Genomic DNA, 24211 nt, shown 5'->3' with positions numbered 1-24211 from the left:
GTTTTATATAATAAAATTATTTTGGTGACATGTAGGTATACCATTTTTTTATTCAACATTAAGGCTCTAATCAACCTAGACTTAGATTAATGATAACCTTATTAAAATATCTCTATTCTAAAAATCATAATAAAATTTATCGAAAATTTGGTTTATAGTAATTACATCAAAAATGACATTCTATAATGATCTATAAAATTAATTAATTAGGAAGTTATGTCATATATAATTAATATCAGTAATATGTATATATAGTTTAAATCCATTTTAGTAATAGAAGATCCAAGAAAGGAAAATGATCTAATTTTTGAATATGTATCAAATATTTATATTGAAAAAAGTTTGCATTTTGAAAAAGAATTGATCCTTCTAGATACTATAACATAGTAAGCTCAATGGATTTTAAAATAAATAAAAGATTTAAAACAAAAGAAATAACATCAACCAACAAACAAACAATGAAGCGAGTATGGAAAACTTAGCTCAAACACGATACAAAAACACCCATGAAGTTGTATGACTCAAAAAATAAAATTTCAAAGAAGAAAATTTGCAAGCTCGAAGAGCAAAATAATCAATGGGTTATGCGGGTTAGCTGTTTAGAAGCCTCATGTTGGATCAATCTCAAACTTTGAAACAAGATTATGATGATTTGTCATAACAATTGATTGAGAAGGATGTGGTCATTCAGAACTTGCAAGAGTGCAAGCAACACCTTGAATTGTTCCACCTAGTTTTGTAAAACATACTACCAGTATTGGCTCCCGAATGTTGAGAAAATATGATATAATAGAGGAAGACTTGGAAAGAATGACAGGGTATCGTTATTCCTATTAACCATATAGTGTAGGCATCTAAAGTAGGTCTTGGATATGTTGCAACTGTTACCTCGTTGCCTACATACTAGCCTAGATCCATCTAACTCCGGATCTATCATGCGTCGAGATGGATTGAATCTCTTGAGGTGCAAACCTTCTTTTTGGAGTGTATAATTTGAGGAAAGGTTTGCACCTCAAGGGATTTGATCCATCTCGGCGCACGATAGATCTAGAGTTAGATGGATATAGACTAGTTCCAAGTGAGGGCGACAATGTCATATTTTTAGATTCTCATTAATATGTATATGTTTGAAATAAACTTTATACTTTGAAATTTACATTATTTTTTATTTGCCTGAAATGACCATATAATTATGTTCTTTAATTTAGTCTATGTTGTTTTCCTTGAATGGTTTGTACATCTGTGTTTGGATGTTTTGAGTGGTTTGTTTGTGTTTGTGTTTGGATGTTATGAATGGTTTGTGTTGTTATGTGTTTGGATTTGGATGGTAATGTTTGTGAATGTTACAATTTTTGTGTTATATTTCCATATGTGTACATGATTGTCTATAAGTAATTAGTTGATGATGAACAAGGAAGACAATCTTGTCAATAGCTTGCAGGAAGATTGATATTGCACATCTATTTCATTTAATTTTAGGTATCACAATTTTTGACAACTAATTAATTATTAATACTATCCCCCAAGTATTGCTAAATATATCTTGAAGAGTAATTTTAATTTTAAATTTGCTAAGTTACCTCAATCTGTTGAGATGATAGATATTGTTAATAACTTTAATTATGAAAAATGATGAAATAAAAATTTTGAATGCAAAGTGACAATGTAATAGTGTTGAATGGCAAAAAATGTGAATAATAAGAATATAGTCAATTACAAATAGTCTTCATTGTGATCAATCTCAACTATTTTTTTCTACTATTCTTATTGTCACCCTTGTTAGTTTTGCCATATTTTCATATCGATTATATGAAAAGTGTAGTTGAAATCGTAAACCATTCAAATATTTAACTTGAGTTATTGTAGTAAACATCTTACCTTTTCTCTCTTGCTCTCCAATATTAATAGGTTGAATTACTATAACACAAATATCAATGCAAATTGTCAATAATTGTTTTGTGCTCACACTAAACCCAACCACATTGTTAATCCAATCACTTTAAAATTAATGTACCATCATACATCCAGCGATATCAAATTAGAAATCAACATCTACATTGAAATCAATGAATCTAATGCAAGCAATCAAATATAATAAAAAAATCAACATCTACATTGAAATCAATACATCTAGTGCAAACAATCAAATATAATTAGAAACCGGCATCTACACTGAAATCAAAGCATCTAATCGAAGCAATCAAATAGAATTATAAAACATCTACACTAAAATCAATGCATCTAGTGCAAGCAATCAAATAGGATTAGAAATCACATTTACATTGAAATCAATGCATCTAGTGCAAGCAATCAAATATCATTAGAAATCAACATCTACATTGAAATCAATGCATCTAGTGCAAGAAATCAAATAGGACTATAAATCACCATCTACAATGAAATCAATGCATCTAATGGAAGCAATAAAATAGGATTATATATAACCATCTACACTGATATCAATGCATATAGTGCAAACAATCAAATAGAATTAGAAAACATATACATTGATATCAATGCATCTAGTGCAAGGAATCAAATAGGATTAGAAATCAACATCTACACTGAAACCATTGCATCTAGCGTAAGAAATCAAATATGCTTAAAAATAAATGCATCTAGTGTAAGAAATCTTCTTCCCTCACTCCCCCCTCCATCTATATCTATATCTCCCTCCATCTCTCCTTCTTTGTATTTCTATCTCACCCCCCCAAACACACATGCTTTCTCTCTCCATATTTATATATCTCTCCCTCTCTCTCTCTTCTTCCCTCTCTTCATCTTCCATCTATATCTCTATCTCCCTTTGTCTCTCTTGTCTTTCTATATCACCCCCAAAACATACACACTCTTTCTCCATATCTATCTATCTCTCCCTCCCTCTTCCTCTCCCTCACTCTCTCTCTTCCCCTTCTCTCCCTCTCCCCCCCCTTCTATCTCTCTTCCCTCATGCTCTCCTCTCTCCCTCTCTCTCCATCTCCGTTATCACTCCCTCTCACTCTCTCCACCTTTCTCTCTTTGTCTCCTTATTCTTACCTTCCTCTCTCTCTCTCTCTCTCCCCTTCACTCTCTCATGTCCTCGCTCTCTTCCTTCCTCTCTCTCCCTTTCCATCCCACCTCCCTCTATCTCTCCCCCTCAACTCTCTCTCTCTCTCTCTCCTTTGTCTCTCTATCTCACCACTAAGCATAAAAATTCTCTCTCCATCTCTTCTTTTTCACTCTCTTTCTCTCTCTCCACTTTTCTCTCTCTATGTCTTTCTTCTTCCCTCTCTTTCTCTCCCTCCAACTCCATCTCTCTATCCATCCCTCTCTTCTCCTTCTCTCACTCCCTCTATCTCTCCACCTCTATCACTCTATGTCTATGTTCTTCCCTCCCATATATATATTTAGAGTTTATATATATATATATATATATATATATATATATATATATATATATATATATATATATATTAGATTTAATGATGTTTTTTACATGGCATGATAACAAAATTTATAATAAAACTACATCAAATGAATATTTTCAAATATTACAACTTTGACATGGAAATATTTATGTGTATAGAGATTTTAATATATTCATAGGATATGGTTTTCCTTTTAAAAATTCATTTTACAAATAATTAATTAAAAGAAAAATTAAAAGATTTTACAGCAAGATTTTGGATTCTTTGTGTTGAATTAACCTTTTTACTTTGATTTAAGAAATGGTAGTGGCTTTAGTAAAGAGTAAAGATGTTTAAAATTTTACCTAATTTGGAATTTTAATGTGGTAATTTTTTTTGTTGAAGGTAAATTTATGATCCATTCAAATTCAACATATATGATAAAGAACTATTAAACACATCAAATAATTGTATTGTAATTTTTTTTATTTAAAAGCATGAGATAATTGTATTTCATTTTTTTTTTTAATCTATATGGTTATTTTCATTTTTGTTTCAGGCCAACATTATTTTTTTCTATTTTCATTATTATTATTTATTGGAGAGACGAACATAAACATTATTTAGATTTCTAATTTTTTATTTTTATATTGGCCGACATTAGCTAAAATTTATTTTTGAGCGCGAACATACTTACACATCGGGGTCATATTGGGCTGTAGAATGTGCCTCTCGACACAATGATCCTCTCCAACATGGGAAGGTATTTTTTGTTGTAGGTGGAGTTCAGATTGAGGTGTTGGAAGAACATACTCCCATTAATTGTGATAAATAGATTCATAACATGGATGCTAATGTCATTACATATGACAATGTCGTTCCACCTTACTTTGAGTCTGGAAAATGAAAAACTGAACCATATCAACCTCCTCATAAGGACCATAGGAAAACATCAAGGCATCAATATTCTTGGCCACATAGTAGTCCTGCATTCATAGAACTTCATGAGTGTTGTTGTTAGGTCCCTATACTACTAGTGTAATCCCTTATTGTTATTAGTACAACCCACTTATTATATTGTTGTGCCCATGTAGTCCCCATATTGTTATTATTGTGCCCCATAGAATCCCACTATTGTTATTATTGTGCCCTTACATTATTATTGTTATGTCAACTCTGATTATATTATGACCCCTTAGACTCCTATATATAGAAAGTAGGTCTTGTCATTTGTATATTCCAAGAATTTTTAATTTGTGTGATGTAAAGGAGGTTTCCCCTTGAAGGGGCTGAATTATAAGGCATTGATATATCTTTTCTATCTTTTTGTGAGTTGGTTTCATAACATTTGGTATCAGAGCTCTGGATTCTAGGGTTTCGTTGCTCCAAACAGGTCATCGTGGAATTTTTGAATTAATTTGTTTTCTACGAAGTTTCAGACTCTGAAATTAAAACCCATTTGAGCCGAAATCATGGGGAAGCTCAGGCCCGAATTTCAGATCTTGTTTCGCTATCTTTTCAGAGATATAGTCCAAGACATTTAGGGTTTCTGCAAGCTCCCGAATTACATCCCAAACAGGTGGCCTAGGGAAAATCGTCATAAGTGTCTCTCTGAGCATCAGGTTGAAATTTCGTAAGAAGTTACAGAAAGAGCACGGACTGAAGTTTTCTGTGTATCGTTTTCAGATCCGAAGGTCCAAACAGTGACATGTGGCACTTAGTAAAAGTTCACTCTTATGAAAAGGTATATAATCAGGTCATCTTGGGAGATTGTGCATAACACTTTCTTGGAGAATCCAATTTTGATCAGACTAGTGGCATTGGAAAGAGGATGCAGAGGGCTACCATAGGTTGCAATTTCAGAACTGGGAGATCCGAAATTACAAAGTTACAGTCATTTCATGATCGAGATCCTAAAATTAAGAAAAGATGATATGAGGAAGTTTGATGGCAAGGATCTGGTAAATTGGATACTACAGATGGAGCAATATTTTGATATACATGAGGTGCAACTGTTACAAAAGGTACGTATTTCATCTTCATATTTAGAACCAGATCAAGTTTTATGGTATAAAGGGCCTTGTTGTTATAAACCACTTATTATGTGGTCAATTTTCACAGAGGAAATGATAACACATTATGAGGATACAAAGAGAAACACCTTCTTTAGCCAATTGATAAATCTCAAACAAAAGTGTTCAATGGTAGAGCACATTGAGGACTTTCAAAAATTGAATATAAGGGAAAATGATATTCCAGAGAAGCAAAGGATTGATGTCTCCATAAGGACTTTAAAGGATAACATTCAACATGAGGTTCATCTTTGGGAACCTGATTCATTGGAGAGGGAATTCAGGTTGGCAAGAAAATTGGAAAGCAAAATTATGGCAACAAGGAAGTCTACCCCTCACAACTATAAAGATGGAAGTGTTGTTTCTCTTAGCCTTCCACAACCTACAAGGTTGACACCACAACAATTGGAAGAAAAAAGCGAAAAAGGGATTTGTTACAATTGTGATAACAAATACATTAAAGGTCATAAGTGCGCTGAGAAGAAATTATTTTACATTGATTGTGAAGAGGAGGAAGAAAAGGGTTAAGAAACATCAAAAGAAGAGGATATACACCAGGAACCAACCCCAGAGAAAGAAGAAATGAATCCAACCATATCTTGTAAAGCATTGGCAAGAACTACCACTCCTCAAACTCTCAAGATAGAAGGATATATCAAGAAGAAAAGTGTTCAAGAAGTGAAAGATCACATCGAGCATCAAGAAATGAATCCGACCATATCTTGTAATGCATTGGAAGTAATTACCATTCCTCAAACTCTCAAGATAGAATGACATATCAATAAGAAAAAGGTTCAAGTAGTGAAATATCACATCGAGCAACAACAATAAGTTCTCCAACTTTTAAAGGATAACGACACTTTGGTGCAGAATCGAATGAAACAACATGCAGATCAACATCGCAGTGAAATAAGTTTTGATGTAGGTGATTGGGTACTTTTACGGCTACATCCATACAAACAAATGTCCCTCAAGCAAGCTATTTATGAGAAGGAAATGTTGGCAATACTACATGCACTTATGAAATGGCGACCTTAACTAATGGGAAGACACTTCAAGGTAAAAACAGATCATGATAGTCTTAAATACTTTTTAAAACAAATATTATCTTTAGAATAACAGAAAAAATGGGTCACAAATATGTTGGGTCATGACTTTGAAATATCTACAAAAAAGGGAAGCAAAATGTTGTTGCAGATGCACTTTCAAAAAAGGATGAGGATGTGGAAGCATTGTTTTGTGCTATTTCTATTATCCAACCAGATTGGATAAACAAAGCAAGGGATGAATGGAAGAAGGACGAAGAAGTGTGACCATTCATTCAAAAGTTGCAAAAGATCCCAATTCAAACAATATTTCCAGAACTTGACGAGGAAGGAAAAATCATATTGGAACCTAGAGCAGTCGCAGAAACAAGAACCCGATAGCTACGAAATCGATCAATTTCGGAGTATCTCATTAAGTGGAAGAACTTACCCGCTAAATATTCCACATGGGAAGACAAGAATTTTATACAAAAGCATCAAGAACTACTCAAGCATTGAGGACAACACTTTTTGAAGGAGAGGGGCATGTTAGGTCCCTATACTACTAGTGTAACCCCTTATTGTTATTAGTACAACCCCCTTATTATATTGTTGTGCCCATGTAGTCCCTGTGTTGTTATTATTGTGCCCCATAGAAGCTCACTATTGTTATTATTGTGCCCTTACATTATTATTGTTATGTCGGTTTTGATTATATTATGACCCCTTAGACTCCTATATATAGAAAGGAGGTCTTGTCATTTGTATCATCCAATAATTGTTCATTTGTGTAATGTAAAGGAGGTTGCCCCCTCAAAGAAGCTTATTTTGAAGGTTTTTATCTATATTTTCTATATTTTTGTGAACTGGTTTCATAACATTTGGTAAATCGTCATAACTTTCTCTCTGAGCAACAAATTGAAATTTCGTAAGAAGTTACAGAAAGAGGACAAACTTTATTTTTCTATGTATATTTTTCAGATCTGAAGGTCGAAACAATGACACATGGCATGTCGTACAAGTCCGCTTTACTGAAACATTATATAATCAGATCATCTTAGGAGATTGGGCATAACTCTTTCTTGGAGAATCAAAATCTGATCAGACTTGTTGGGTTAGAAAGAGGACTCAGAGGGCTACTGCAGGATGTAATTTCAGAACTTGGAGATTTGAAATTATAGAGTTACAGTCGTTCAAGATCAAGCACCTAAAATCAAGAAAAGGCGATATGAGGAAGTTTGATGGCAAGGATTCGATAAATTGGATACTAAAGATGGAGCAATATTTTGATCTACATGAGGTTCAACTGTTACAAAAGGTACATATTGCATCTTTATATTTAGAACCAAATCAATTTTTATGGTATAAAGGGATTTGTTCTCGTAAAGCACTTGTCACTTGGTCAATTTTCACGGAAGAAATGATAGCACATTATGAGGATACAAAGAGTAACACCTTCTTTAGCCAATTGATCAATCTCGAACAAAAGGGTTCAATGGCAAAGAACATTGAGTACTTTCAAAAATTGAATATAAGGGTAAATGATATTCTAGAGAAGCAAAGGATTGATGTCTTCATAGGGACTTTAAAGGATAACATTCAACATGAGGTTCATCTTTGGGAACTTGATTCATTGGAGAAGACATTCAGGTTGGCAAGAAAAATTGAAAGCGAAATTATGGAAACAAGGAATCCCACCACTCACGACTATAATTATGGAAGTGTTTTTTCTCCTAGCCTTCCACAACCTACAAGGTTTACATGACAACAATTGGAAGAAAAAAGAGAAAAAGGGCTTTGTTACAATTGTGATAGCAAATACACTAAAGGTCATAAGTGTGCTGAGAAGAAATTATTTTACATAGATTATGAAGAGGAGGAAGAAAATGATCAAGAAACATCAAAAGAAGAGGATATACACCAGGAACCAACCCCAGAGAAAGAAGAAATGAATCCGACCATATCTTGTAAAGCATTGGCAAGAATTACCACTCCTCAAACTCGCAAGATAGAAGGACATATCAAGAAGAAAAAGGTTCAAGAAGTGAAAGATCACACTGAGAAAGAAGAAATGAATCCGACCATATCTTGTAATGCATTGGCTGGAATTACCACTCCTCAAACTATCAAGATAGAAGGACATATCAAGAAGAAAAATGTTGAAGAAGTGAAAGATCACATCGAGCATCAAGAAATGAATCCAACCATATCTTGTAATGCATTGGAAAAAATTACGACTCCTCAAACTCTCAAGATAGAAGGACATATCAAGAAGAAAAAGATTCAAGTAGTCAAAGATGACATCGAGCATCAACAACAAGTTCTCCAACTTTTAAAGGATAACACCACTTTGGTGCAGAATCGAATGAAATAATGGGCAGATCAACATCGCAGTGAAAGAAGGCTTGATGTAGGCGATTGGGTATTTTTACGGCTACATCTCAAGCAAGCTATTTATGAGAAGGAAATGTTGGCAATACTACATGCACTTAAGAAATGGCGACCTTACCTAATGGGAAGACACTTCAAGGTAAAAATGGATCATGATAGTCTTAAATACTTTTTAGAACAAAGATTATCTTTAGAAGAATAGAAAAAATGGGTCACAAATATGTTGGGTTATGACTTTGAAATCATCTACAAAAAAGGGAAGAAAAATGTTGTTGCAGATGCACTCTCAAGAAAGGATGAGGATGTGGAAGCATTGTTTTGTGTTATTTCTATTATCCAACCAAATTGGATAACAAAAGCAAGGGATGAATGGAAGAAGGACAAAGAAGTGTGGCCACTCATTCAAAAGTTGCAGAAGATCCCAGTTCAAACAATATTGCCATAACTTGACGAGGAAGTAAAAATCATATTGGAGCCTGGAGCAGTGACAGAAACAAGAACCCAACAGCTACGAAATCAATCAATTTCAAAGTATCTCATCAAGTGGAAGAACTTACCCACTGAAGATTCCACATGGTAGGACAAGAATTTTATACAGAAGCATCAAGAACTACTCAAGCATTGAGAACAACACTTTTTGAAGGAGAGGGGCATGTTAGGTCCCTATACTACTAGTGTAACCCCTTATTGTTATTAGTAAAACCCCCTTATTATATTGTTGTGCCCATGTAGTCCCCATATTGTTATTATGTGCCCCATAGAATCCCACTATTGTTATTATTGTACCCTTACATTATTATTGTTATGTCAGCTCTGATTATATTATGACCCCTTAGACTCCTATATATAGAAAAGAGGTCTTGTCATTTGTATCATCCAAGAATTGTTCATTTGTGTAATATAAAGGAGGTTGCCTCCTCGAAGAGGCTGAATTCTAAGGCGTTGATCTATCTTTTCTATCTTTTTGTGCGCTGGTTTCATAACAATTGTACCATGTAAGAGTGTTATATTACTCACAATGTTGTAAAAGTATGTAAAATGTCTCCATTACATAGCAATGGAGGAGGTGATTGTGAAGGATAACTATGATATCTAAGTAGATACAAATTCCTATGTGAACTTACAATTCACTATAGCTAGCTCATAGGGAAATGAAACATTGGAAAAGACCAATTCTAACAATAAATACATACTCATAGCTTCTAAATAGAAAAAATGTACCCATCTCCCCAAAAACACACAGCTTGCCAAAAGTTGCAGGCTAAAACCAATTATTGGACCTTCCATTAATGGAACCTATCTAACTTCAATTACTACTTCAAGATCATACCATTTAATACCACAACCAAATTCAAATTACAAATTAAATGTGATCCTTTTATCATTTTAGAAACAAACAACATACAAACAGAATTAATTACACACAAAAAAAACCTGAAGATTAATCTTGGGTATCCTCTAATATATGATTTTCTTCCCTTATATCGTTCACTTCAAAGGGGGAATTAATACTCCTATCCTTCCAAAGGCGTGAGAAAAGGAATTTTGAGAAGATCAAACACTTCAGGTTGAATAATCACTGATGTTATGATTATGGTTTGGGAGCACAACATAACATTGAATAAAACTCAACAAAATTGACGCCAAAATAAAGAAAACTTTACCCTAATTATTTTTTTCTCCCAGCATGATGAAACCTTAAAGAAAAGCTCTATTTTAAAAACGATATTTTTTTTTCCCAACCCACCTTAAACTTACTACTAAAAACAATTTTCGTCTGGGAAAGAACTGTATATCAAAACTCAATTTTAACCATGGACAAATCCCTTCAAAATTGTCTCAAAATCATTTTGACATAGGGAAGTATTTATAAAAATGTGAAGAAAATAGCCATATCATGCAAAAACAAAAATGGTTTTTAAAGTTTGTACTTACATTGGAATAGTTGTTTCTATGATATGTTATTTCTGCTTCATTTGTTTCGGAGTGGTATTGGATTCAGAGGCTAAAATTTCGTTATAATGCACCATGGGTGTTTGAACTTAAATATAAAGTGGCAGCCACCACGCAATACACAATATCGTTGGAAAAATGGGGAACAATTTCTAGGAGATTACCATGATTTTATATATTCTGTAGACAATCATCTTCCATTTTAATAAACTGAAAGAGACATGTCCACATAGTGTTAAACTTGTGAGTGGAAGAGTTGGATCACTCTATAGAGACACGACTGTATTTTCCTAAGTTAAATTTAGTGATACCTCATGCCCTAGAGAGGTAAATTACTTTATCCTCCATAAACAATAATGGCACATTGTTTATCGTTCCGGTGTGGGCGGAATGATGTGGCTTTTTAGTTTGCAAACCATAAATAGTTATTGTAGGGTGATGATCGCCTCAGGTGACTCCTGGAAGAAAGAATTTTTTTTTTCGATCATTAGGAAGAAAACTATTATTTTGCAGAAGTCAATTTGACAGGTTGAACCAATGTTATGTAAATAGTTGATGTGATAAACGTGGCAATTGTCAATAGGCTGAAAAACAAACATAAGAAAAGGAGGTTAAATTTTGATTATATGTAAATGTTTTGAATGCAAAATTAACAATTTATTTAAAACAAGTACAGGGGTAGCTTAGTGCCTATCACTCAAGTTAGAAATTATGCTAGAAGAAAAATTACATAAAACATTAAACTTGCACTAGCGAATCTTAAATTAACAGTGGTTATTTGGAAGATCAAATCATATAGTCTTTCTTTGGCAGGAATTAATAAATTAAGATGTATACACATTTACAGTTTTACTCCTTGTTACTATCTTTTTCTTTTGGTGCAAAGAATTGCTTAAATTATGTGGTAAGTAAGTGATGGTAAATATTACGTGATAAAAGATGTTAGGCAATTATCCAAATGACATTATATTGTGCAAACGCAAATGAGATATTCATTTTATCGTCCACTCAAATATTTGAAAAATAGTTTATTAATAATATTGAAAAAATATTTATTTTTTAAAGTTAAACATTATAAATTGCATTGGTCAATGTTAAACTAATAGTGGTCAATGGGTAAATCAATTGATTTAACTGAATTTTTTTCTTAAAGCATTGATAAATAGTTTAAATAGTTATGCAAACCAATAACAATGTGTGTTTGGAAGAAACTCAAACTATGTGTCGTCCACTACTAAGGTAATATATATAATATATCAAATGTATTCCAAACTTGTTTCCCTATTAAATATATTGTAGAGAAATTTGTTTATCATGATGAACTTTGAATTTCTTTTATTTTATATTTGACAATTGGTTGTACTTTACACTTCTATGATTCTTATAAACTATAATACTCAAGATCAATCTAATTATTTCCTCTTGTTTCATTTACATTAGATTTTAACGAAAAAAAATCTTTGTAACTATCATACCTTAACTTTTTAAATAAAAAAGAGTAAAATCAAATTAATTATAAATATGTATTCCATAATTTATAAAATTAAATCAATTATTACCTTGATAAGTGTGTATATTTTGGAATATGATTTCCATAATTCAAATTTAATTATTAATAAGTAATAGATAGATGGTAGGTATTTAAAAGTATTTAACATTTACAAAATCTCCACGAAATATTTATGTTCGTAAGCTTTTCTATTTTCAAATAGAGATTCCAGAATTTTAATTTAATTATCAATAATTATGTTGTAAGGCGTTCACCTTTGAAAACAACTCCCCTAGCGGTCACCTACCTGTCACTGTGTACCCGTCTGCACCATTGGATGGAATGTTAGACGATTCAAGATTTTTAGGCTTGTCAGCTTAACAGTTTAATAGTTGAGAGAAAACTAATAGTTAGGGCGCCTAATGGGTAGGGTCAAAAAGTAAATAAAAATGGTTATTGTTGAACGATTTCTTGATGACTTAACAAGTTTGGTTTCTTGATGGCTTAAGGGGCTTATTCCCCTCTCGGTTTTGCAAAAGAGGGTTTCTCTTGTAGGGATTAATCTATTTGTTCACCACTCCTTCCAAACTCGAGTTCTTTCTACTTTTTCAATTTTAATTACGGCGAGAGACTAAGGTTGCTTAGTTCTGCTTTTGCTTGCAAGTGACTAGGGTTTGGAGTTGAGCGATTATTTGTAGAGGTATTTTTTTATTTTTAAAAGGTTGTATGTCCATAATGGAGATATGATTCAATTGTTTGCGATGAATATAGTTAGGAGAGGAGTTATTTTATTCTATTCTTGAACTCACTGGTTCGTCCAGAGCTTTTGTAAGACAACTATTATTAAAGGGCCCTTGTTTTGAGTCTAACTACAAAATTTGCAGGAATAAACCATGAGAGATCTATTTTCATATTTCCACGACAGGAAGTAAGAGGTTAACCCCTAAGATTAATTGCCAACAACAACACTACATAGTAATGGAAAGAATACCATGGCAAATGCATGACAGTGGAGCCAACACCACTCATACTATTTGCATAAGATTGTGGTTATTCTTCTAGGTGGGGTTGAAGGCCTTCTCGCATGCTATACAAAGTGATTGTCCAGCACTAGAACATTGCCAACTTCCAAGGTGATGTCCACACACTCTTTTTCAGTTATCTAGATACATGGTTCAATTGCCTCTTCAGGAAATAAGTTACCGTCTCTAAGTGTTGGGGTTGCTTCTTGAAGTGCTAAAGGATTGAACCATTCTCTCCTCTGGTATGTGTCTTCTTCAACAGTTCTTATGGAAACAATAGGCCCCATTTCAAATAAAATTGTGCCATCATCTGCCTAAGTTATTTTGGACATTGAAACCCACGACGTTGCAAGCCTCGAGGCAACAACCTCACCACATAAATATCAATTTTGTTTCCCTAAACTCATTTTTTTTCAAAATAATTTGATTAGAAATCTATATAGCTCTAAAAATACCAATTCATTTTGTCCCAACGACAACTTATATAGACGTGTCTTAATTTTAACGACAACTTATATAGATGTGTCTTAATTTTAAATGAAATTGTGTGAGGGAAAACACTGTGGGTGTTTTGGGCAGAAACTCCCCCATTATAAAAGACAAAAGAAAGCAGTGTGCGTATTTTGGGTAGACATTCCCCATTATAAAAGACAGAAGAAGATCATAGGAAATTTACTACCAAAAGCAATGAACCAACTATACAATCTGTGGAAATCTACATCTATACGGTTTAAACTTTGTTGGTGTATAAATATTACTAAAAACTAATATAGATATATGCTGCATATAAATATTACTAAAAACTAATATAGATATATGCTGCATATAACTTTAATTTATTCTTACTTCCTTTTTGCTTCCTGCTTGTTGGTGGCTTCATAACGGAACTGCCCTCCCTTCAAAAACGATTGAGGATCGTCTTCCTGAGGGACTCTACAGGAATAAATCAACAATAAATTATATAAATTGTGTTGATTATTGTACAAAGTCGTAATAAAAGACCATGCAATGGATGTCTTTGTTGGGAAACTTCAAGTAATAAACACCAATAAATATATACGAGAAAAGTGCACGGTAAACAGATATTTAGTAATAAAAATAATCTGAAGAAACCAAAATATTTAACAGGTATTTCATTCCAACCTTCAATTAAAAAAAATACAAAATTGACGAGAAAATTCCTCAGTCTCGAGGAGATATCATATACAACCATAGCAAGTTGTGGCCTTGTAAAACATGATCGCCCCATATGAAGTGGAAACTATTACACATTATAACTCAAATGGGAACGTGTCATAGCCTGGTTCTTAGCAAAAGGCCTAAACACATACAACAGAGAATGCCAACTCAAAAACCTTAACCCTAGCTATTCTTTTTCTCCATTTTTGTAAGACATAAAACAATGGTGGAGGTAGCATTGTCTTGAACATATTTCACGCCGTGAAGGACCAAGCTGCTAACCTAGAAAAGATGAAACAATAAGTCGTTGAATCAAAGATCCTGTAACCTTAAAACATGATTGCAGTCGGCAGAAGTTTCACCTGACAACATACATAGAAAACAAAATGTGAGTAGAGCCGAAAAGTAGGTACATTGGCTTTAGAACAAGGGAAAGATCATCCCTCGTCCTTGAAACTAAACCCAGATATGGATGCTCTTCCCATCCAAATGCTTCAACAATTGCATTAAAATCTGATGCACTTCTCATTGGAAACCCTCTGAACAGTAGCAATTGTTGAATTATACTTCTAAATAACATTTTTTAAGTATAAATTTAAAACAATGACATTGAATTCTTGTATTAACTGCACATGATCTTTTATATGTCACAATTCTTCTCAGATTTATTTCTACCTTTCTTTTGCAACATCAAATGCAATTGCTAGTTATTAGTTTTATGGTATGGATTTAACCTCCATAAAATATTCTACAACATATTTAATAATATACACAAATACAAAATCGTGATTTATTTTCAAAATAATTATGCATTTTCTTGTGTTTTTAATTAAATTCGTCAATTATAAAAGTATTATATAAACAAGTGTCATATGAAATATGTTATGGTTTTTTTGGCATATGGTATTGATAACCTATGGCATTGAGCTATGGTATTATAGCAAATCCTATTTACAAATTAAAAATCTCCTTGATAAAATGATTTTCCATGATAAAGTAGGGGTAAATCTCCATGATAAAAATCTTGTTACATGTTTTTTAAAAATGTATATATGTATTTAACTTAAATATATTCATTATCATTATTAACCATGAAAATTATAATTTAGTTAACTCTTATGTTTATTATAAATTAATCCTTATAGACATTTAACAACGGTTTAATTTATACCATAGCTAGTTTCAAAAATAATTATGTATTTTTTTTCTTTTTAATTTAATTTTTTAAAATATTACAAAAATAAATTAAAATAAAATGTGTATAGAAGATTTTGACTCTTAAATGAATCATGGTTATGGAAGTCGTCTAATAAGAGGAGGAGGAATTTCCGGGATGACCAAAAGTGGCCGGAATTTTAGCAAAAAAATTCAAAAATTTTTGTAAAGATAGTGTTTGAATCGTGTTTTTGATGGTGGAAATGGATTCAGCACCATCAAAAATATCTAAAACATCTAAAATTTTGAAATTTAACAACTATAACTTGAATTTACAAAAATCCTTGCAGGATTTTCCTTAGATATGACTAGAATTTTCATAACTTTCCAGACAACTCCTCCGCCTTGATAGACTATAAAATGGTTATGTATTACCAAAGCAACCTCCCCTTATAAACACCTGCGCTGTAAATATTACAATTCTTCGAAAAATTCAAAGAAGAAATGCCTTGAACTACTATGCAAATCATTAGTCTGAGTCATTTTCAAAGGTTTTTGATGCTTACCTTTTCACGTGCCACGTGTAAACTTTTACTTGGTTACTCTATGTAAAACCTTATATTTACGCCGTAAGGCGTTCCCTTTGAGAGGAACTCCCCTCCGTGCCGCGGTGTCTCGTTATCGGCCCTTAAATCGATGGTTAGACAATGGAATAAACTCCAGCCATTAGATCATCGGCCTTTTTAGAAACCAAGCGTCAGCGAAGAGAGGCCAAGCGTCTGTGGATGGATGAGAGAGGACAGCAATGTGAGGCGCCTCCGTTCGATCTGAACATCAGGGAGCTCTATGAAGCGGATCATGTCCCTTGTCGAAGATGGCAGGGTGTGGTGAGGAGAGCCATCCATCCATTCGGCCGTGAAGAAGGTGACAGAAAAGCCATGGTACACAGTCAGCCGCTTTGCAAGCTCGAGCAGTGGGATGTGAGGGTGGGTTCTGTAATGATGAAGGGACACATTTGCGATGGCATTCTCCTGCCCTGTTTTTATTCGTTGGAGTTGCAGGCATGCTGGCTCTGATAGGCCTCACATCCATGGTTCTTCTGTGCTTTTGGTGGAAAATAGGGGGTGGTCAAGTGGAAGCAAATGATCCAGAGCGTGTGAACCCTGGAATTATTGAAGGAAAAGAGGAGGATTTAAGCTAGGAAATTGATAAAGAGGAGAAAGTCCTTGTGATTATGCATGGTGATGAAAAGCCCACATTTCTGGCCAAGGAATTGTCCTCTGCCTCCACTGCTGATGGTTCTGAAGTCTGAGGAGTAATATTTTGCATCAGTTATGGGAGCTCCTCTCCTCCTCGTAATGCAGAAGGCAAGTGAAACTAGAATCTTGGCTTGTGGTATTGGGATCCATTGGTGGTCAGAGAAGATCAGTATCAAATTACTTCTTCCGCGATAATGTATATATTATGCGGTGGATTTTTCTGTAGATGCAAAGATTACAGACAGGACTTTAGTATGATAATCAGAACATAGAAATTTTGGTTTTTTGTGGCCTTTTAATAGAAAGAGTTGTGTACAGACATTTTTAGCTCAATGAAGCCCTGTCTTGTCGCGGCAGCAATAGCGTGTCAAGAACAGGCATAAGATATCAGATTGCGCTAACGATTTATAGTTGCTTTGTAAGAGAATCTTTTTAATTGGGTACATGATTTCAGTCTTTGCTTCATCGGTATTATGAAACACAAAAACATGTACAGGAACAGGATGAAAGATCAAACCTTTTTCCAGGACACTTAGGCAGTACCAGTGCTGCTACAGACTTTCTGTGCTTCAGAACTTTTCCATAATCTTTTCATGTATGAAAAAGTAATTGCTGCGTCTGTGGATGGATGAGAGAGGACAGCAATGTGAGGCGCCTCGATCCCCTTCGATCTGAACATCAGGGAGCTCTATGAAGCGGATCATGTCCCTTGTCGAAGATGGCAGGGTGTGGTGAGGAGAGCCATCCATCCATTCGGCGGTGAAGAAGGTGACAGAAAAGCCATGGTACACAGTCAGCCGCTTTGCAAGCTCGAGCAGTGGGATGTGAGGGTGGTTCTGTAATGATGAAGGGACACATTTGCGATGGCATTCTCCTGCCCTGTATTTATTCGTTGGAGTTGCAGGCATGCTGGCTCTGATAGGCCTCACATCCATGGTTCTTCTGTGCTTTTGGTGGAAAATAGGGGGTGGTCAAGTGGAAGCAAATGATCCAGAGCGTGTGAACCCTGGAATTATTGAAGGAAAAGAGGAGAATTTAAGCTATGAAATTGATAAAGAGGAGAAAGTCCTTGTGATTATGCATGGTGATGAAAAGCCCACATTTCTGGCCAAGGAATTGTCCTCTGCCTCCACTGCTGATGGTTCTGAAGTCTGAGGAGTAATATTTTGCATCAGTTATGGGAGCTCCTCTCCTCCTCGTAATGCAGAAGGCAAGTGAAACTAGAATCTTGGCTTGTGGTATTGGGATCCATTGGTGGTCAGAGAAGATCAGTATCAAATTACTTCTTCCGCCATAATGTATATATTATGCGGTGGATTTTTCTGTAGATGCAAAGATTACAGACAGGACTTTAGTATGATAATCAGAACATAGAAATTTTGGTTTTTTGTGGCCTTTTAATAGAAAGAGTTGTGTACAGACATTTTTAGCTCAATGAAGCCCTGTCTTGTCGCGGCAGCAATAGCGTGTCAAGAACAGGCATAAGATATCAGATTGCGCTAACGATTTATAGTTGCTTTGTAAGAGAATCTTTTTAATTGGGTACATGATTTCAGTCTTTGCTTCATCGGTATTATGAAACACAAAAACATGTACAGGAACAGGAAGAAAGATCAAACCTTTTTCCAGGACACTTAGGCAGTACCAGTGCTGCTACAGACTTTCTGTGCTTCAGAACTTTTCCATAATCTTTTCATGTATGAAAAAGTAATTGCTACATCATTTATTTGAGGAAAATTCTGTAGATCATAGATCTATAATAATGAAAAACAGAGCAGATGAGTCTACTGACCTCTCTAGCATATACACACAGAATTTTATTGGGTTGAATAATCTCATTCAATGTGTTTCGGTTTCTAAATGAGCCAATTCTTCAGGTTGCAATGGATGTTCTTAAAGCCCTGTCTTGTCGCGGCAGCAATAGCGTGTCAAGAACAGGCATAAGATATCAGATTGCGCTAACGATTTATAGTTGCTTTGTAAGAGAATCTTTTTAATTGGGTACATGATTTCAGTCTTTGCTTCATCGGTATTATGAAACACAAAAACATGTACAGGAACAGGATGAAAGATCAAACCTTTTTCCAGGACACTTAGGCAGTACCAGTGCTGCTACAGACTTTCTGTGCTTCAGAACTTTTCCATAATCTTTTCATGTATGAAAAAGTAATTGCTACATCATTTATTTGAGGAAAATTCTGTAGATCATAGATCTATAATAATGAAAAACAGAGCAGATGAGTCTACTGACCTCTCTAGCATATACACACAGAATTTTATTGGGTTGAATAATCTCATTCAATGTGTTTCGGTTTCTAAATGAGCCAATTCTTCAGGTTGCAATGGATGTTCTTAAAGCCCTGTCTTGTCGCGGCAGCAATAGCGTGTCAAGAACAGGCATAAGATATCAGATTGCGCTAACGATTTATAGTTGCTTTGTAAGAGAATCTTTTTAATTGGGTACATGATTTCAGTCTTTGCTTCATCGGTATTATGAAACGCAAAAACATGTACAGGAACAGGATGAAAGATCAAGAAAGGCACAGTTGTAGAAGGCAGAGTGATCACTATCTACTTTTAGGGCTACCGCTTGTTGACTACCTGGCCCTGCTGCATTTTCGAATGTTATATCCCGTGCTAAGAAGCCATCAGCATTTACAGCTGCAATTGTGAAAACAAATAAATTAGCAATTCTCAACATCTAAAACAAGATTTAGTGGGATCGAGGAATATGGATTGATTGAATTTTCCTTTGATAAGAGTTCAAAACCAAAGAACGATGGTAATTGTAAGTATTAAATTCCGTCTTTGTTTAGAAATATCATACACATATTTATCTAGTTATCAGAATAAACAGAGGATCCGATTTTAGCATATGCCCATTGAAATTTCTCAAACTTACAAACCCCAATGCATGTTGAAAGACATTACACCTATCATATGAAAGGGTTCCAAATATCTTATTCTTAAAATGTAAAACGATAATTAATTTTTTTGCTGCTTTAATAGGATGAAAGAAGTGCAGAATCTGCAAAAATAAATATTATTGCTCTCTTCTTTTCAGCAACCTACAATCTGAAGAAAAGCATTATTGCTTCCCTTGCAAATGACGGATTGCATTCCAAGCACTGCTGGATTTTGATTGTTTCCTTCTCCTCTCATTTGTATTTTGTTGATGCTTTGTAGATCAGCATTCCTTTGCAAGGGAATTAATCTGGGTTGAACTCAAGTAGAAAATTTCTCTCTCATTAATTGGATGGTCATTTTCACAATTGATTGTCTCCAAAGAAGTCTTGTCAGCCAAATCTCTACCTTTCCTCAGGCTTTTAAGTTTAACCAGCATGCAGGCCCTCAGTGTTGTGGTTTGGCATTTTTATCCAGTAGTTCTTAGCAACATGGCAGAAAGGGCACACTTTATGTCCATGCAGAAGGAATTGGAAGCAATGGTAGTGGATTCCTTGGCCACAGAATTGAACAAGCGTTTAAAGCCCTTTGGGTTCTGCAAGAAGACCCATAAAAATCTGCAAATGTATCAAAGAGAATTGCTTCCTAGATCATACTTGCAGATTTTTCAGAGGGCTGCACCAACCCTTCAGGGACTGGCGTGAGCTGAATTGGACAATTGTTCTGCAGAGGGATGTAACAAGGTTCCTCCAGGATAATAAGGAAGCTCTCATTAATCCTCTACTAGACCTGTACATGGTGTTGAGGCAGTCTTTGCAACAATTATCAACATTCTGTGTGGAAGAAACCCAGACAGAGGCCGCAGTCCTGGATAGAGAAGTTAATGAGGCAGGCAGGTTCTCAGGGGGTAAATCATTTGCTGTCTTTTTGTTTCATGAATCATGCTAAATATATTTACATGGTTGTTAGACCTTTCTGTGCTTATTGACTTCTTAGCAGTTTGTGTACCCTTGTTTTGTAATTTTCTCATCACAGTAAAACTTCCTGAAAACTGGACAGGCTAGGAAACAAACCAAAGATCAAATCCCAGCCTGCAGGATGCTCTATGACTGAGCTACATGCCTTTTTCATGAAGGAACCCTTTAAAGGTAATGTAAAATTGTGGATTGTGGTATTCAAAACTACCACCTGCCCTGAAATTTGAATGCAAAAATTCAAGCCTGACTTTCATAGAAAAATAACGAAAATAGATAATTTTATTAATGTCCATGAACAACCAAAAAATAGGTCAATGAGACTCAAAAGTATGACTGCAACAACATATTGTAGGAGTACCAATGCTGCTCCTTAAAACTAAAGAATAAAGATACCAGTGAGTAAAAGGAGGAGGAACTACGCATTCTTAAGTAAAAATGTAGAAGTAAAGGAGGAAGAAGCATTTGCTGTCATTTCAATCACTGTGATGGTGCTAATGCACTCCCTGGTAAAATTATTGGAGGAGTAATCGAGAGGCAGAGAGAGTTTGGCTAGGTGATCCTTTGAGGAAACTAGAAGCAATCAATAAAATTTCTCCTGACATTTGACGCCATTGAGAAGATTCTAGAAATGGGAGTCCGGACGCCAATCAGGGGCTTACCGACCAATTCATGCTATATGGTGGTACTCCTTGGTGGCCTTGTGAAAGCATGTTTGTTGGCCATTGAATTAGAGGATGTGTGTGGCCTCATCGATATGGTACCATGTTTATCTCAGGTATGGGTGTCTACAAAATGCTTGCTACCACCTGTCGCTTGCGCTAACGATTTATAGTTGCTTTGTAAGAGAATCTTTTTAATTGGGTACATGATTTCAGTCTTTGCTTCATCGGTATTATGAAACACAAAAACATGTACAGGAACAGGAAGAAAGATCAAACCTTTTTCCAGGACACTTAGGCAGTACCAGTGCTGCTACAGACTTTCTGTGCTTCAGAACTTTTCCATAATCTTTTCATGTATGAAAAAGTAATTGCTACATCATTTATTTGAGGAAAATTCTGTGATTATAGATCTATAATAATGAAAAACAGAGCAGATGAGTCTACTGACCTCTCTAGCATATACACACAGAATTTTATTGGGTTGAATAATCTCATTCAATGTGTTTCGGTTTCTAAATGAGCCAATTCTTCAGGTTGCAATGGATGTTCTTAAAGCCCTGTCTTGTCGCGGCAGCAATAGCGTGTCAAGAACAGGCATAAGATATCAGATTGCGCTAACGATTTATAGTTGCTTTGTAAGAGAATCTTTTTAATTGGGTACATGATTTCAGTCTTTGCTTCATCGGTATTATGAAACACAAAAACATGTACAGGAACAGGATGAAAGATCAAACCTTTTTCCAGGACACTTAGGCAGTACCAGTGCTGCTACAGACTTTCTGTGCTTCAGAACTTTTCCATAATCTTTTCATGTATGAAAAAGTAATTGCTACATCATTTATTTGAGGAAAATTCTGTAGATCATAGATCTATAATAATGAAAAACAGAGCAGATGAGTCTACTGACCTCTCTAGCATATACACACAGAATTTTATTGGGTTGAATAATCTCATTCAATGTGTTTCGGTTTCTAAATGAGCCAATTCTTCAGGTTGCAATGGATGTTCTTAATCTTTCTCTGTACCATCATAATCATTGGATCAGTTGGTTTTGGTTTTGACTTTTTTTAATACGGTGTGATAACAGTATGGATTAGTCTCCAACGCATTCCCATAATCATTGGATCAATTGGTTTTTGGTTTTTTTTTTTTTTTTTTTTAATACGGTGTAATAACAATATGGATTAGTATCCGGGTTACTGCATGATGTTTAATATTTATTAATATTGTCTGTACACTTTTTAGTTCTGCTGATGACAGTAATATTTACGCCGTAAGGTGTTCCCTCTGAGAGGAACTCCCCTCCGTGCCGCGGTGTCTCGTTATGGGCCTTAGATCGATTGTTAGACGATGGAATAAACTCCAGCCATTAGATCATCGGCCTTTTTAGAAACCAAGCGTCAGCGAAGAGAGGCCAAGCGTCTGTGGATGGATGAGAGAGGACAGCAATGTGAGGCGCCTCGATCCCCTTCGATCTGAACATCAGGGAGCTCTATGAAGCGGATCATGTCCCTTGACGAAGATGGCAGGGTGTGGTGAGGAGAGCCGTCCATCCATTCGGCGGTGAAGAAGGTGACAGAAAAGCCATGGTACACAGTCAGCCGCTTTGCAAGCTCGAGCAGTGGGATGTGATGGCCCGACCCAAACCCAGGGAAGATTGCGACATGAGGCTTTTGGCTCTGCTCTTGCGACTCCATGAATGTCTCTATATTCCAACAAGCAAATGCCAATATTTGAAGGGTGGGTTCTGTAATGATGAAGCAGAATTTATAGTTATAAAACAAATGTATGACATTCACCCATTTTTAGCACAACTTATCATCTCATTTCAGGCCAAAAGTTTGGAGGTTTAATCCGAACTTGCAGGAGACCAGGAGGACGAAGAGGAGCACCAGGAGGACGAAGAGAAGCATTGAGGTCCATGGCGTTTGAGTGTTTCAAGAAGAAACATGATGTGAGGGGCTGCATCCTCCGACTGAGGTGCCGGGTATATTTGTATATTTCAGAAACGAAGACTACTCCACGGATGGACTCTGGTCTATTATAATTGAACTAGCCTGTATCAGTGTCACTGTTCAGACTACTTACAATAACAGATTAGTCAACAGGAAACTCATTAATTCTGTCTTATAGTGTATTAGTATTTTCTTTCGAATACATCAAACCCTCCCTTGACTTTTCTAGAAAAAAAAGATTTCTTGACAGAAAGATTTTCCCTTTCTTTCATCATAATTCAAATACAATATTTTTCTTTCATCATAATTCAAATACAATATTTTTAATGAAAGAGGAAAATAATGTTTTTTTTTTAATAAGTCCACTGCAGATTTCTTAGCATTCTATTCTTTCCTTGTAAACCATTCCCTCTGCATATCACAAAATTCCAACATGAGATGATAGAGACTCTGCACCTATATCTAATATGTGTATTGCTCCTCAATTTATGTCTTACGGCGTTTTTTTTGCAACATTTGGTGCAAATGCTAGTTTAAGTTTTCTTGGTTTTCCTCGACTTAAAAGTTGTTTTATGCTTACCTTTTCACGTGACACGTGTAAACTTCTACTTGGTTACTCTATGTAAAACCTTATATTTTAAGTTTTCTTGGTTTTCGTTGACTTAAAAGTTTCTGCGGTATTTTGTTTTTATTTTCCCGCAATTTATAATACAGGCAAGTTTCAATTTTATAATGGCATTGATTTTAGGTCATTTTGTCTTTATCCAAAACGATACGATGTA

The 24211-nt window shown here is 34.9% G+C and overlaps 1 protein-coding gene across 1 annotated transcript; it reads right to left on the bottom strand.

Moving 5' to 3' along the window:
* Positions 1–22874: 22874 nt before the first annotated feature.
* LOC149189344 (UDP-glycosyltransferase 72B1-like) lies at positions 22875–23397 on the bottom strand. The gene is made up of 2 exons (XM_089410194.1): positions 23346–23397; positions 22875–23221 (listed from the first exon to the last, which is right to left on the bottom strand). The coding sequence occupies exons 1-2, from the start codon at positions 23395–23397 to the stop codon at positions 22875–22877; spliced, it is 399 nt and encodes a 132-aa protein (XP_089266320.1).
* Between the last annotated feature and the right edge of the window lie 814 nt (positions 23398–24211).

The sequence above is a fragment of the Pinus tabuliformis genome, chromosome 3_1 (genome assembly GCF_031772625.1).
Source record: "Pinus tabuliformis cultivar Carrire ecotype Pingquan chromosome 3_1, CPIR1, whole genome shotgun sequence".
Taxonomy (NCBI): domain Eukaryota; kingdom Viridiplantae; phylum Streptophyta; class Pinopsida; order Pinales; family Pinaceae; genus Pinus; species Pinus tabuliformis.
Note: the sequence above shows the minus strand (reverse complement) of the source record. Positions and strands in the feature narration are given on the sequence as shown.

Excerpts from the sequence above, each read along its gene's own strand:
- LOC149189344 (XM_089410194.1), bottom strand. The coding sequence starts at position 23,397 with ATGGACCTCAATGCTTCTCTTCGTCCTCCTGGTGCTCCTCTTCGTCCT. Across the intron at positions 23,222-23,345 it reads TGCTCCTCTTCGTCCTCCTG|AACCCACCCTTCAAATATTG; the intron begins GTCTCCTGCAAG and ends TCATCATTACAG.